The sequence below is a fragment of the Gavialis gangeticus genome, unplaced genomic scaffold (genome assembly GCF_001723915.1).
Source record: "Gavialis gangeticus isolate Ggan-Ray unplaced genomic scaffold, GavGan_comp1, whole genome shotgun sequence".
In the NCBI taxonomy this organism is placed as follows: domain Eukaryota; kingdom Metazoa; phylum Chordata; order Crocodylia; family Gavialidae; genus Gavialis; species Gavialis gangeticus.
In genome coordinates this window covers 11396042-11411690 of record NW_017729006.1, presented here as the reverse complement: position 1 = coordinate 11411690, position 15649 = coordinate 11396042, and the positions used below count along the sequence as shown (strand labels likewise).

The following is a 15649-nucleotide window of genomic DNA, read 5'->3' as shown; positions in this document are numbered from 1 at the left end:
AACTGGCTTTGTGACATAAATATGGCAATAGCTGAAATTCAGGTACAGTATGAACACCTGATTTTTTTTTTTTTTTTTTTAAAAGAACTAGCTGCACGATGTTCAGTCCTTGATATCCAGTGAAAAGACTTTATATGTTATAACATGATGGGTCAGTAAGACTTTTCCATGGTTATTTGTAATTTGCCTTAAATTAATTTGGATCTCAAGGCATTTTTTCCCCCCCTAATACTAAGTGGTGCCATTTACCTCTTTAAAACATTTTCTCATTTTCATGTGAACTGAAAAACTATCTGCTGATACTAGAATTCAGAGTCTTAGGTTTAGTAAAGCACTACAAGATCTTCATTACCTAATGCAGTGAGCTACTGTCATAGTGCTACCATTGAAATAGGGATTGTTAAGTTGCCTGTTAAATTTTATTTTGTGATTTGGTAAAATAGTGGTGTATTTGTGCTTTTGATCTGTGATGCTGTACTGTTCCTTACCAGAAATATAAAATAACTTTCACTTCCTATTGAAATGATTCATATATAGAAGCATTCCAGAAGGAAACTAATTGGAATGCTTACTAAAAAAAATAAATAAAAAAATATTATTTTTTTCTTAATAAACATTTTTATTGTTATGGGTGATGCATATATGGTTGCAGTAGCAGTAATAGTGCATGTTTTTAAAATATGTATGTGTAATTTTTTGGCATAATTCACTTGTTTAATATTACTTCTGCATTTCTTTTCAGGTTTAAATAGAAGTTACTTATTGAATACTTATATGTACACTTATTATAGATGTAGATGTGATGTAATTGGGTTAGCTGAAACTTGGTGGGGTAGTTGATATGACTGGAATATTGTCATGGATGTGGGCATACCTTGTTCAGGAAGGACAAGCAAAGGAAAACATGATGTTACTTCATGTATAAAAGTGACATGCACTTGTTCTGAGGTACTGCACAAAGTGTGAGGTAGACCTGTTGAAAGTCACTGGGTTAAGATTAAATATGAGAACAATAAAAACAGTGTCATTGTGGATATCTGCTGTTGACCACCAAACCAGGAGAAGGAAGAGGGCAAGGCTTTTTTCAAACAGCATCTGAATAGTGTAACCTGGTGCTAATGGAGGTGGGGGCATTTTCATTTGCAGTGACATCTCTTCAGAAGGTAATGCAGCAGTGCAGAGGCAGTACAGCAAGTTTTTGAAGCATGTTATTTTTCAATAGAGATAGGGGCCTGTAAGAGAAATATGGAGTCCTGATATGTCCTGGTTGCGGGGAGCACCTCTCATTTTGGAAATAGAGGAGTTCTGTTTGGTTTCTAATCTGAATTAGAATAAGTTTTGAAATACATTTCTGAAGATCATACTTTTCTCACACACTTTATTGCAATTTTCATTATTTTTTGGGTGTGCAGTACAACTGTACCACAGTTCTCCCTCTGTTATAGGCTCTGTCATTCCCCTCCAGTCCACCTGCCTTGCTCCCACACAGCAGCAGTGGTGCCTGCCCGTCCACCTGCCTGACGCACCATGCTGCTCCATCTCCCTAGCTGGACTGTTATATGCTCCTGACTGCAGGAATGTCTCTGACTTGGGGCTAGGAGGTGCCAAAACACAAGTTCACTCAGGCTCCCATTTTCCCTAAGGCTGGCTTTGTTGCCACACACTCATGCACAGTACAGTCAGTAGAGAAAAAACAGATCGTGTTAGTTGGATGATTTCAGGACTTCTGTTTCAATTTTCATTGACTGGCTGGGATGGCCTACAAAATCCAGGACTGTCCCGGCCAAACCAGGATGTATGGTCACCCTAACAAAAGACCATCCTGGCTAAGCAGCGCACTCTTCCAGGAGCTGAAATTTAAAAAGAATTGTACAAAAAATGGAAGCTTAGTTCTGTTACTAGCGATGAAGACAAAGTGTAGCATGGGCATGAAGTAAAAAAATCAAGCTGAGGCAAAAAATTGAGAGCTAGCAAAGGAAGTAAAGGGCAGCAACAAAAGCATTCTACAAGTATATCAGAAGTAAGAGGAAGACCAAGGAAAGTGTAGGTCGCTTGCTGATCACAAAGAGCTATCTGATAATGGATGATGCAGAAGATGCTGAAGTATTTAATGCGGGGGTTTCAAACTCATCCAGTCCCATGGGCCATATGAGTGGAATGGGGTGCAGCCCCTGGACTGGATCAGGTTTTAGTTAGTTCTAGATCCTAAGTAACAGCTCGTTTATCTACCACTTTGGTCCTCTGCATCTTCTCAAGTGCATCTGGAGCATTCTTCTTTGGCAGCGTACTTTGGCTACATAAGCAGTGAAATGGTCTGAGCCACCTTATGGGTGTCTTCAACGTAGTTCAACTGTTTCTTATGTGCCACCCTCGCTAGGGGTATGTCTACCAACTTCATGAGATGGGTTACCAGGGAGCTCCACCTCAGAGGAGTTAGCACAAGCGGCTCAACTAATTTTGTTGGACGTTCTGCACCACCTAAGCTCATCTAAGGTGTCACTGCCCGTCACTGATGTAGTAAAGGATCCAGTCAAACTAGAAGTGGTCCTACCTACTAATAAAAATACGGACAGGAAATATTGAGCTCCTTTGAAAGGAGTAGAGCTCTTATGTCCTGTCTTTTCCTCTTTAGTTGTTTTGACAGCTAACAAGAATGCAGTTATGCAAGTCCATCCACAAGGACAAGCAACCAGAGAGGGCTGGGCCTTGTTGGAAAATGGTCCTGTTTTTCCTTAAGTTTCTGCTCTGGACTTTTAGGGTCTTACCTCTGGTTCTGCACCTGCTGACAGCAGTAGAATGCTTTGCACAAACCTTCATTTCACAGATTGTACCTGACTTTAAAAGATCCATCTTCATCCATAGGACAAAGAACTGTACTAGTTCAACCAACATGGCAAAATGGGCATGACTGACTTAGCTGCAGTTGGTCAAGGGACATTTCTCTTGACCTGTCTTCTATTGTAGATGCACATTCCTGTTGGAAGTCAAACATTGTCAGTTGCTGCAGTCTCTATCAGGATTTATCCAGCAGCTATCTTTACCCTCCAAGCACCAGTAGAGGAGAGAGCCCATTTCTTCACCAACTGCCCTCAGATTCCTCAGAGGCTTGGCTGTAGCCCTTCTTCATGTAAGGGACCTTGTCATGCAATTCAGCCTGAACTTGGTCTTGACATCCTCTTGGGGCAGCTGTTTGGGCCCTTGAGGACTGCTCATTGTTCTACCTGTCCATGAAGACAGCATTCTTAGGGGAAAATATCTAAGCAAAAAGAGTGGTTGAGTTATAAGCAGTTAGGGTAGATCCTTTCCTTGGTATCTTCTGTCTGGATAAGGTAATCTTGAGGACACACATCCAAAGTTGTCGTACCTGGTCTCTGAATTCCACCTGAGCTCTCAGATTATTTTACTAGTGGTCTTTTCTAAGCCTCATTCTGTAGCAGCTAACCTTTACGCTTTTTAAACGTCAATAACTTTAATTTATTTTTTATTTAAACTGGATCAGACCTTTCTGAAAAATCCTTGCAGCTGTTTATCACTATAGCTTATGTCTCCATAAGTGACATCTGCAAGGCAGATACCTGGAGCTTGACAGCATATTTTTATCAAGTATTATGCAACCTGGGAAGCAACATATGGTAGAACAGTCCTTCAGTCACTGTTTGCATGAGGAACTCCAAGACCCTCCCTCTATGTATGTATGGGCACATATGTGGGCAATTACTCAAAGAAGAAAAATTACAGTAATTGGAGTTTGCATTTAACTCCTTTCCTCCTTACTGTTTTCTTGCACAACACGTTTTAAGAGGGAGATGAGTAGGAAGTACACCCTGCCCTTTATCCTTTTGGGTGTGAAATACTATGAACACTGCTAAAACAACAAATCGGTAGTCCAAGGCTTAGACCATGATGCACTTCAACAGAGTGAATATGCATATGAGTAATTATTTTAAAGAATTCCAGTTATTGGTAAGTAACAGTGTTCAATTTTTTAAAAGCTTGAAAATGGAATATCAGTAATATGAAAGAGTGCAGTTGTACTTCTAATGCAACTTTGGGTTGCTGTTGGAAAAAAGATGTTTAATATTTTTCCAATGTTATCTAATAAGTTAAACTCGGAATCAAATGTTGAGATATAAAAAACCATAAATTTTGACCTTTCCTGTACTGTACAAAATAACTGCTAGTTTTCTGTATGGTTAGGTAAAAGATAATTTAACTAACTTTTATACGCAGTTGCAAGTTATATGTTTTTGGAGAAGAGCAATATTAAACAAATACAAAATGGAAGCTAATTTGGATAGAAACTGCAGAAAAAGATTTGAATATGAACAGCAGGTTGAACAGCACTTTTTAGTTTGACAGTAACAAAATACAATAATGGAATGGTACACACTGTATGGAATTTGGTATTTTCACTGAAATGACTAATTTAAATGACAGAGTGAAGAAAACAGGATTGGAAGACAAGATAGTTAAACAGGAATTAATAGAATCTTAAAGGAAATTGTAATTATACATGTGAATTCTTGAAGTAATGCAAAATGTAGAATGCTGAACGGATGTATTGTAAAAATTAATGTCTCAAGACAGAGGATCATTTATCTGTAGACCTTAAGACAAGATACTACATCTTAAATTCCCTCAGTGGTGCATTTTAACTGATTAATGGCTCATCAATAAGGGTGTTTAGAAGTTCAGGTAGCTCATTGAAAATATTATAGAAAATAACATATTTACTAGCTGCATTTTGACTCAGTTTTATAATGTTTCCTGTTCATTTTCATAAACTTCCCTTGCTCTTCAAACAGCTGTTTCTTAGTTTTCTTTGCATTAAACTGTGTTAGACAGTTGTGGCCTGTGTCTTAGTGCAGTATTCTCAATGCCTTTTGTTTTAGCACATCTTACTATTTGTGGGGTAGGGTAGTGTGTCTAAAAACAATTCCATTCATTTCACATCTTTGAAGAGCATAAGAACATACTTCCCTTTAGTAGAAAGTGATTTTTTTCTTAATTTCAGCATGATCCCAAAAAAGTACTGATTAAAAAAATCTGTGCAGTTTTTGTCTTTGGAAAGGTACAGAAGGCTAAGGTATATTTTCAATAAAGTTTAGACAAACTTGTGAAATTCCTGAAGTTGTTATCAAGATAGTGGTTAAGAGTCCTCATTCAAGCTGAGCTACATCATAAAATTGAAGGTTTTTTGAGAGGCCAGAAATTTACTCATAGTGAAATGATTCCTGAATCACCTTAATCAAAAGTTAAAATAAATAAAAGTTGCACCTTATGAAAAGGGTATTTATCTTTGATGTTTATACTACACCTTCTGTAGAATAAAAAACATTCAAAGGAAGGAATTATAATGCTGGGGAGGGTGGGCAGAAATGGTGATTTGAGTAAGCTTGTTTATGTTTATTCTGGCTTTTTAACAGCACTGTAAAGAAAAAAGTGACTGGTCCAGTTTGGGAACTTTATATATAAATGTTCGCATGGGATGTCAGAATTTTGGTGACCTTCAAAAATTAACTCTGTGTATTGCTGAAATACTCACACGAGACTCCACAGAAGAGAGACCAGGAGTTCCTTTTTGTGAGTTTGCTGAAACAGGTAAAAGTAAAATCACAAGTATATTTTATGTATTGTTTGATATTTAACAAAGACCTGTTCAGCAGAGAGAACAAAAGAAAACTATGGAATTATGTGTTGACTGTTCTCTTACCCTTTATTTCAGCATCTCTTGGTGCATGTACAACTAACCAAACAAGCTCAGTAACAGCCAAACTCCCCGCATCACTGAAAAAACCAAGGAAAGGAAATCTTAATCAAGCTACCTCTCACCTTAATCAAGCTACCCCTTGAAAATCATTAGGTCTTGTAACCTGACCTAAAACTAGGATGGCTATATGTCCTGGTTTGGCCGAGATAGTCCTGAATGTAATAGGCTGCCCTGGCCAGTTGGTGAGGATTGAAGTAAACATCCCAGACTCGCACCACCCTGCCTGCACATGCCCAGCCTGGCTCCTCCTAAGCAGGCTGGGCTGAGCACCACTCCTGCCTGGGGAAGGGATCAGGCAGGGCAGGGATGAGGCTGGGGCCAGGGCTCAGTTACCTGTGTGCAGCACACCAGGGGAGGGCAGGACAGCATGGAGGTCCACAATGAGGCTCCATCCCCCACGTGCAGACAGTAGAGTCAGCTGGGAGCAGCCTCTGGGCTTTGCCAACCAGTGCTACATGACCACAGCACCTCCACCCTGCTGCCAGCAGCCTCATGCCTGGCCATTGCCAAGGCCCAGGTTGCATATGGCAGCCCCGGACAGCTGCCAGTAGCTAGATGGGGGCACTGGGTGGCTGCACAGTGCAGGTTGGTAGAGCCCAGGGAGCACCACACAAAGGCTGCTCCCAGCCAGGTCTGGCCTCTGTGCGTGAGGGAGGGAGCCTAGCTGCAAGCCTCTGTGCTGTCCCACCCTACTCTGCCATCAGGGCTCCTGGGAGCCACAGAGTCAGGGCTGTGTGTGCACATCCATGTGGGGTAATGGGTGTGGAAGCAGGATGGGGAATGTATGTGCACCCTCCCCCACATCCCTAACTTCACTAAAATTATTATGGTCACCCTACCTAAAATATGCAAGCTGTGGTTTAAGCACTCTAATGATAGAAGTCAGGCCCAGAATTGAAAGGTGTCTGGTGAGAATGTTCTACTCTAATCATGTAAATTGGAGTACCTCACACTTTTTAATAACCAAGAGAACAGTAGTTCTGGCTTATAAGTATGCATGCCTAAGTCATTAAGGACTTAATTATGCAAACCAAGTAGCTTAAGTTATACCTAAAAATGAACTCTGAACTGCAGGAGTTTCTGGAGCATTTGTGTAATATGTTCTACATATAAACAGCATGACTAAACAGGAAACGATGTTTAGTAGCATGCAGTTAGAATGAATTAAGGAGGTGCAAGTGTTGGGACCCCACCTTTCCTTCAAACCTTTGTATCTGCTTTTTGTGTTGTATGGTATTAAAATGTCAATGCTGGGCTGCAGCCTGATGTTTAATTTGTATTTTGAATTAAGTATTGTTATGTCAACATTAAGGTAGTGAACCCAATTAAATAGAGACTTCTCATCTCAATTATTGGTTTGGCCTTCTTAAGGATTATCATACTTGCTAATCTCCTATAGTCAGACTTATGTCATAAAGGGGAAATTTCTACTAGTAGCTTTATTGTTACTTCAAACTTTGATTCATTGGGGGTCAAATGAGCTTTAGATAAAGCCCCCCCTCCATTTTTAATCACGGGGACACTGATACACAAGATGCAAGATGTTGCTGGAGTGCAGCAATTACCATGCTCCAGCAGACTCTACTAATTACAGCGTGTCAGAACAGCTTCACTACTCACGTATAGGTGCCAATTATATCTTCCTAATGATCTTAACTTCAGCACTTTAAAGGATATGTTGAGAACTGAAGAACAGAGGGACGTTGGAGAAGGAGGAAATACCTCCATGCCTCAATCAGAAAGCAAGGGTATGTTGCCCAAACTTCTCTTCAGTCAGAGTCTCCTAATACTACTTTTTTTTTCATTATACAAACACTGACACAAAAGCAGCCTTTAGCCAGTGCAATATAAACCAGTCCACATTTTGTTGCAAGATGAAGTATCCAGATTGAAATGACATGTACACTTGGATCAGGAAATAGAAGAGTTGTAGGGTATCACTGGAGTAGCCCCTGAGCCCATTTTTGTAGTTCTTTGGGGTTGGTAGCTTGGCCTGGCAGTTCACACTCCCCTCAGCTGTTTGGTACAGAATAGAGAAAATGGATTTTTAATTTCAGCAGGATCCCAAAATGTCTGATTTAATAAAATCTGTCCTGTTTTGCCTTTGGTGAAAGAGACTGCTAAGATGTATTTTCACTAAGAAGTTCAGGTCATCTTGTGAACTTCGTGAAAGGTTTATCAAAGATAGTGGTTAATAGTCTTCATCCAAGTTGAGCTATATTAGAAAAGCTTTTGGGAGTAGGAGAGAAACTAAATTGAAACCTTAAAAACAAAAATATAGGATATATGCCCCTTAGGTGAAGCAGTGGGTATTTCAAATATCTTTCCATCATTGTTAACATTACCTCTTGTTCATCTAAGCATGCATCTCAGAAACTGAGAGCTTCATGACTGCATTAACCAAATGTGTTGAATTAGAAATTCCTAACTAGGGATCATCAGTATGTTGATGGCATTGCATACCTAAACGCCTTATCATTTCTCTTGAGAGACTTCTTTATGCATTGAACAGCTGGTGAGTTATTTGCTAGGATATTTCAGAGAAAAAGACAGTAGGTAATGTTTGTTGTAATGCTTTTCTACCTCTTTCCTAAAGAAGGTGGTCCTCTTTTCCAGAGCAATTGTTTTATCAGGTGTCAATATAAACTTGAAAGTGAATCTAAATACTATTTTTTAAAAGTGGGAGTTATCTAAAGAGCAGATGTATGATATAAAGCCCTAAGCCAGTGTAGATTTGTCCCTGACATTTTCCCAGGTAAACTGTCCTTATCATATCATAGGGTGCTGTCTCCCAGGAAAAGTGTTATTTATCTGTTCTACCACCATCACCTCATAGTTGAGGCATCATAAGTTACCCACGCCATGCAGCTGTTCACGATAGGTCTGTTCTTATCCTGGTGCAGTTTATGTTGGTGTAAATATGTTGTGTGTCTGGACTCTTAACATCCTGAAGTGTTTAAACACATTAATAAATTTCCAGTAATTTACTGATTTTGCTGCATCTTTTGCTTATCAGTTGAGATGCAAGGTTTTTGTTTTCCTGTTCAATATTTGGTGATATCAGATACACAACATAAAAATGCAATACCCTTTGTGTCAGTAGCAACAAAACAAAATGTAGTTTCTGATTTTTACAGGTGAAAATAGTACAAAATATTTATTTGTAGTTTATCTATACATTATGCTATTAATTTGGAAACTTAGTTGTGGTTTTTTTGGTTGGTTGGTTTTGTTTCATTTTTCTTTAAAGCTTGTCATAAGAACGTAGGGCACCTATACACGTGCAACAAGGCTGCTCTGACGTGCTGTAATTAATGGAGCGTTGTAATTATTGTGCTCCAGTGGACTCCACCACTGCTCTCAGAGCTGCTCTAATTAAAGTGCCCCTCCTCCCCCTTCCCCCATTCCCAGAGCCCGTGTCTAAACGCCCATAAGCACCATGATGGGTTACACCCAGTATCCTGTCTCCAACAGTGGCAGGAGTGGATGCTTTAGGGGGAAAGCAGTGAACTAGGTGTACCTAGAACAGTAATTTTTAAACTGTTCTCCGGACCACTGGAGTTCCACAATAGGTCATCAGGGTTCCACAAAGAGATTAGGGATTATGGCACAGTAGGCTAGGCCAGCTGGCCAGCTCAATGTCAGCTGTTAAGATAGGGGTAGGGGTTCCACAGCACAAGTGATTGTGAAGGTGTTGTGTGACTTTTTAGGAAAGTTTTAAAAACCACTGATCTAGAGTGATCTGTTCCCTACTCGTTACCATCCCAGGCATCCACCATTATTGATTTGGAAATGCCAAAGGATACATCTCAAACTGTTCTGTTTAATGAATCCTTTGTCCATAAATTTGTCTAGTCCCCTTTTGAACCTCGCTATGCTATCTTCCTCTACATCCCCCCCTTGGTAGTGAGTTCCAAAAGTTAAGGACACGCTACATAAAAAAATACTTTATCTTGTAAACCTGTCACCTAATTCCAGTAGATGCACCCTAATTCTGCTATTTTGGACTTGGTGAATAACAATTTCCTGTTCACCTGGTCCACAACCTTCTTGGTTTTATAGTCCTGTATCATATCCCTCCCCTCCCAGCCTTCTCTTTTCCAAACTGAAGAGTTCTAGTGTTTTTAATCTCTTCTGACATGAAAATTGATTTATAATTCTAATAATTTTGGTTTTATAACTTTACTACATGCTTTTTGAGATGTGAATACCAGAACCACACATACTATTCAAGATGTGGGTGCACCATGGATTTGCATGATGTTTTCTGTTTTGTTCCCATTGCATTCTGATAATGCCTAACATTTTATTGGCCTTTTTTTGGTCACTGCTGTGCATAGAGCTGATGTTTTTAGACAACTGTCAACAGTAACTCCATGGTCTCGTTCCCACATCATAACAGCTAGGTCAAAACCCAGACTTATATATGTAGAATTAAGTTAACTTTTCTGTACGGGCATTACTATGCAGCTGTTGACAGTGAAGTTCCTCTGTTTTTTTGCCCACTTAGTTTGGTTAGGTCTTTCTGCAGCTCCTCCCCATCAGTTTGATACATGACTACCCAGAATAATTTGGTATCATGTGCAGACTTTGAGATTTCACTGTGCACCCCCATTTCCCCAATGCTAAACAAAACTGTCCAGCACAGGTCCCTGCGGGACCCCACTTTTGACTTCCCTCCATCCTAAATAGAAATTGTAGTCATACCCTTTGCATCCTATCTTTTAACCATCTCTTAGTCCAGGAAAGAACCTTTCTTCCAATCCCATAGGAGCTCAGTTTATTAAAAAAAGCCTTTGGGAGAGTCCTTGTTGAAAGCTTTTTGAAAATCCAAATATACTATGTCAGCTGGATCCACCATGTCTGTGTGCTTGTTAACACCCTCAAAGTTCACCTTCAAAATTCACTAAGACAAAAATGATTATCATCCTTGAAAAAATAACTTGGTTAAGGAAGCAATTCCCCACATCTGTACTAGTGATAAATTTTGTCAATTGATACCTTGATTTCTGACACTGAAGATTTCTTTGTAATGATAACAAACATTCCAAATTATTTGGGAAAGCATTCCTTTTAAAACTCCAGATAACTTCTAGGTGTGGTTTTTCATGTCCGTAAAAAGTTATCTAGTGGGATGGCATGTTATCAGAATTCACTTATGGATTCTGAATTTTCCAAATGGTTTAATTCTTTTAAGTGGTAAAGGCCTTTATAAGAGTCAGTTATTAAAAATACTTTCCAACTATTAAATATTCTAGAACTATTTTTTGCCTACCGTCATTCTTTTCAGAGCACTTCTTCCTGTCAGTGATTATGAAAAATGGGTTAGCACATCAGACTGACACTGGGATATTGAGCCTCTTATGCTAGGATATTGGTACCAGTCTATTCCAGGATTTTGTTAGCTGCAAAAACTTATTATATAATAGGTGTCTGATTCATCCATTGTTAAATGACTTGATAGTCTTGGCTCAATTTCATGCTTTCAAAGTAAAAACCCACTATCACAGTTGGCAGGCTTGGCTCAGAAGTTAAAGCTCTTGTTTTGCACAGATCCTGAACCATCACCTTAGTTATTTTGGCATTGTCTCTAAAACATGGTTGAGAGGTAATAGTACATAATTTCAGGGATGCTGCACTAATGCCTTCCTCATACTAGGCCTGTGGCTGGACTTCATTTCCCAGTGATGCTAGTATGATAAGCTGTCAAAAGTACAAAACTCACTCAAAAATAACAGAAACGTATGTAATCACCTATTTAGGCATTGTATTGTCATGTGTAACAAACTTTGAATAGCTATTAATAGATGAATTACCTTGTTTTTATATTCATAACAAATTCTGGCATTTAATACCAATGCCAAATGTTCAACAAATGTTTTATGCACTTGAGAAATAGTGTCTTGCAGAATATATATATTTTTTCAGATGTGAGCTTACATTCTTAAAAATCAACAATCACCAGTCACTTTTGTGTTTTTTCTCCCCCCTTCCCCAGTTATCAAAAATCCACAACATAATGAAGGAGACAAAATTTTTCTGGGAAGAATTGGGATCAGTGTTATGTATTCTTATCACAGAGTACTGCAGTGGTCAAAGGTATGCTGGATTATAATGGATGGGAAGAACATTCTGGTTTTATTTAAAATTTAAATACACATATTTCTCTAGCTGAAAAGGTTAACTTAAAAAGGACAGCCACTACATTTTATTTTTTATTACTCTGGCTAAGTTGACTTCCAGATCCAGTTTAAAAAATAATCTTAAAGTTGTCTGAAAAGGAATTCTAAAATTGGCATGATAGGGTATTGTAACATTCAAATTCCATATTAAATATGTTCAGGTATAAACATGTTAAACATCAATTTGGGATCCCAAAGTATAAAGCTGGGTTGTTTATTTGCCTATTATTATCTGCAGTAAAGAATCTGTAGTCTGAAGTGTTGACAGATGTTCAGTTAAAGGCACAGTGGGATCTGATCCACTGGCCACATGTTTAGTTTAAGGCACAATGGAGCCAGCCACAAAGTTATTGCAGATATTTTGTGTAATAATTTTGTGGCTTATTCCTTTTTTCATCATACCATTCATTGCATGAACGTGTGACATTGGGTTACTACTTGAGATGTGATTAACCAGTTAATCAAGTCAAGTTGGCTAATTTATGCCATACTTTTACAAACCTATAAAACTTAGTTCTCTGATGGGTTTCACAGGAGTAGTTGATTCATCTTAACAGAGCCATTCCGTTACTGATGCACAGAAAGAAACAAATTCCAGCTAATTCTTACAAATCCACATTAGTTATCTGGTGTTTACTGCTTTTTTTCTAGTTCATAGTTTAGTAAAGCAAGCAAATATAATTGAACGTCTATACAACTTTAAGCTTAAAAAAAGTATTATTTTTGCATTATATATTTTCCCAGTGAAGTGGAAGAGGTTTTTTTCCATTTCATCTTGAATAGTTCAATTAATCTGATTTGTATATAGTCAGTTTCACATTGGTTCTTGGGCAATAGCGCAAAGATTTGAGGTTTTAAAACGTAAGGAAATTACCTGAACGCATTTGCAAGTTTTTGAGTGCTGGTTAGAAAACGATTGTCTCAAATCAAGATGATCTGCTTTGACCAGGTGATTCGATTTAAATTTAGAAGGTCATCTCCTTTCATCCTTTTTTTTTTCTACGATTCAGAGCTTAAAGAAAATACTTTACTAATATTTTTAGTAAATTTTATTTTCAAAAATTTAAATTTAGGCTTCACCTTTTTGTCCCTTTCCAATTAGACTTAATATTAAACAAATATTAGAAGAATAACAGATTTTATCCTTTAGAGAAGTAACTTTGCCCTAAAATCCAAATATACATTATTTTTTTCTTACGTAGAATGGAAACTGCAGTTTAAAATGTCACATTGCTTGCCATGAAAAAGCCAGGGTTATACCAATATGGTTTATACTAAAGGTGTGAACATACACTTAAGTTGGCTTCAAAAGGGAAGGCAGAGCTGTAGCAATGTAAGTGTAGCTAACATGTTTAATCTTTAACTCTACTTCATAGAGGGTCAAAATTGGAGCAGTTTAGCTCGCTTATATTGCTACAAGATGAGGGGGCGGTGCCAAGTGCCTAGGACAGTCCCAACATGCAGAAGGCAGTGCCAGGTTCCCTGGGACTCAGCCCTTGTGCACAGAGGGTGATGCCTCACCCTTAAGACCCAATCCGAGTTTGTGGAGCAGGAAAGGGGCAGTGCCAGGCCCCAGGGCATGATCAAGCATGGCACTCAGCTGGTCTGTGGGACCAAAAGATTTGAGCACTGCTGTCATAAGCAGTTTGAGCAAATGAAATAATAGCAAAGTTTTAACTTTTTATCTGGTTGGCAGTCAATATTTCATTCTGATACTAAAACAAAAAAAAGCTCCAGAATGTATGCTGTAAAACACTATATTACTATTAAACTTTGAAAAACACTGCACTTTAAAGTTTTAAAATACTTCACTTGTATCTGAAAGCAAAGATTTCATTTTGCATTTTGTTGAACTTCACTAGTAAACAGTATTGAAAAAGTAAAAAAAAAAAAAATGCTGTTTTAATTATGTTGCAAGTAAAGGTACTAATGCTTATGTATTTAATAAAATGGTAATGGCTTCTCTTTAAGATAAACCTGGTTTTAGAAGTTGAACAGTTGGCTAATATTGCTCTACTTTCCCTTTTTTAGTAATACACATTTTCTCTATCCATTGCTATTTCTGGTTTTATATATGGCTTTTTTCTTCCCCTCATTTGCATTAGGGCAGGAAGGTTTTGGATAAATTACATGAGTTTCAGATATATTTCACAAGCTTAAAAGGACTTACTGGTCCTGAGAGGTTAGCATCAAGATGCCAAATCGTTAATGTTGCTGCAGAAATATTTCTTAAAAGTGGAAGTCTAGATGGAGCCACATGGGTATTAAGAGGTAACCTAAGCTTTATTAAAAAATCAAGATTTGTTATTAAATAAACTTAAATATGCTGGTATAGATACCTTGGTATTTAAACTATCCCCTTTGTGAAATATTTTAGTTGGCATCTACATGATCGGTGAAAGTTAATACACTGAGTATGCCACAAGGAAATGTGGCCCACCTTAAATATTAACATTATTCCTTATCCATATAAGAAATATTATGCTAAATAGTCATTAAAGTAAGAAATATCACCTTTGTTTGACTGAATTCATTCACAAGTTACCATTCGGGTTGTTTTTTTAAAAATATATCAGAATGCTCTGTAGTTTGGCTGCCCCCTCTCCTATGCACATTGACTACTAGACTGTCACCACATTTAGTACCTACACATTTTCAAGAGCTGGGTCAGTGCCACAGTGTATCCCTGAAGAGTCTGACTCAGAATCCCAATTGTGTATGTTGGGATATTCTAATACATTTCAAGTCTTCCGTAAGACTGTCTACAATTGTTCCACTTGTACTACATTTACTGGCCTTGACCTGTAAAGAGAGAGAGAGAGATGTGGCAGGCACTGTAAAACAAAGAGGTGAACAGTAAAGTGATAGTGAGGATCGAGAATTAGTATTTTAGGTTATTGTTGATAGAAGAGTGCCATATGACCCTCTAGAGAGTTCATGGTCATTATCATGTACCAGCACATTTTCCAAGATTTTTTTTTGAGAAACAGATGTTCATGATTAGTTAAATAGCTCACTTTTCTGTGAAGTTTTCACATTTGTCTTCCATATCAGTTTCCAGTGTATTTTCATGGTCCCATATTTATTATTTTTAATTTTAGTTCAAAACAATAATAATGGGGTTTTTCATTCCAGATTCAGAATGGGTAATAGATACAGCAGTGTGGCCCTGTGATAGAATGGATGTCCTCAGTCGACACAATCTGCTGTGTGCCCTTGCATGTGAATATTTGACTAAAAGCCAGTATAGGCAAACATTTGAAATTTTGCAGAATCTACCAGGTTTCCAAACTTGCTGTGGTAAGTTAAGAAAGTTAAAATAAACATAGGTAAATTAAAAGACAGATTTGATACTAAATGCGCCTTCTATTTGACCTGTTCTTTGTAGCTCAGGTTCAGATTTATTGGAGTAGAATATTCTTCAGAGGAGACAAGTGATAGATAATCCAAATAATTGTACTTTGAGGCTTTTTATTTTATTAAAGGGAATGTGTGCACAAATAACTCCAAATATGGTTTTGCATATTTTATCTCCCTTCTCCCAATTCTCAGCCATTTCTCATTCTCTGAGAAATGAAAGAAATGAAACCCTTTCCTGAATATCTTTTAAGGACCTTGAGCAGTCTATGAAGAGAAATGGAGTTAGGGGTATTAAGAAATTGATTGATAACAAACCCCCCCCCCCCATTTAATTACC

The 15649-nt window shown here is 38.0% G+C and overlaps 1 protein-coding gene across 2 annotated transcripts in view; it reads left to right on the top strand.

The window, feature by feature from the left end:
- The window catches only part of TOPAZ1 (testis and ovary specific PAZ domain containing 1), an 88116-nt gene that overhangs the window by 64127 nt on the left and 8340 nt on the right, over positions 1 to 15649 (top strand). For both annotated transcript variants that reach the window (XM_019508806.1, XM_019508807.1), the window contains 4 exons: positions 5427 to 5601; positions 11769 to 11869; positions 14058 to 14223; positions 15088 to 15252. In XM_019508806.1, the coding sequence (XP_019364351.1) occupies positions 5427 to 5601; positions 11769 to 11869; positions 14058 to 14223; positions 15088 to 15252 (607 nt within the window). The remainder of the gene's footprint in view (positions 1 to 5426; positions 5602 to 11768; positions 11870 to 14057; positions 14224 to 15087; positions 15253 to 15649) is intronic.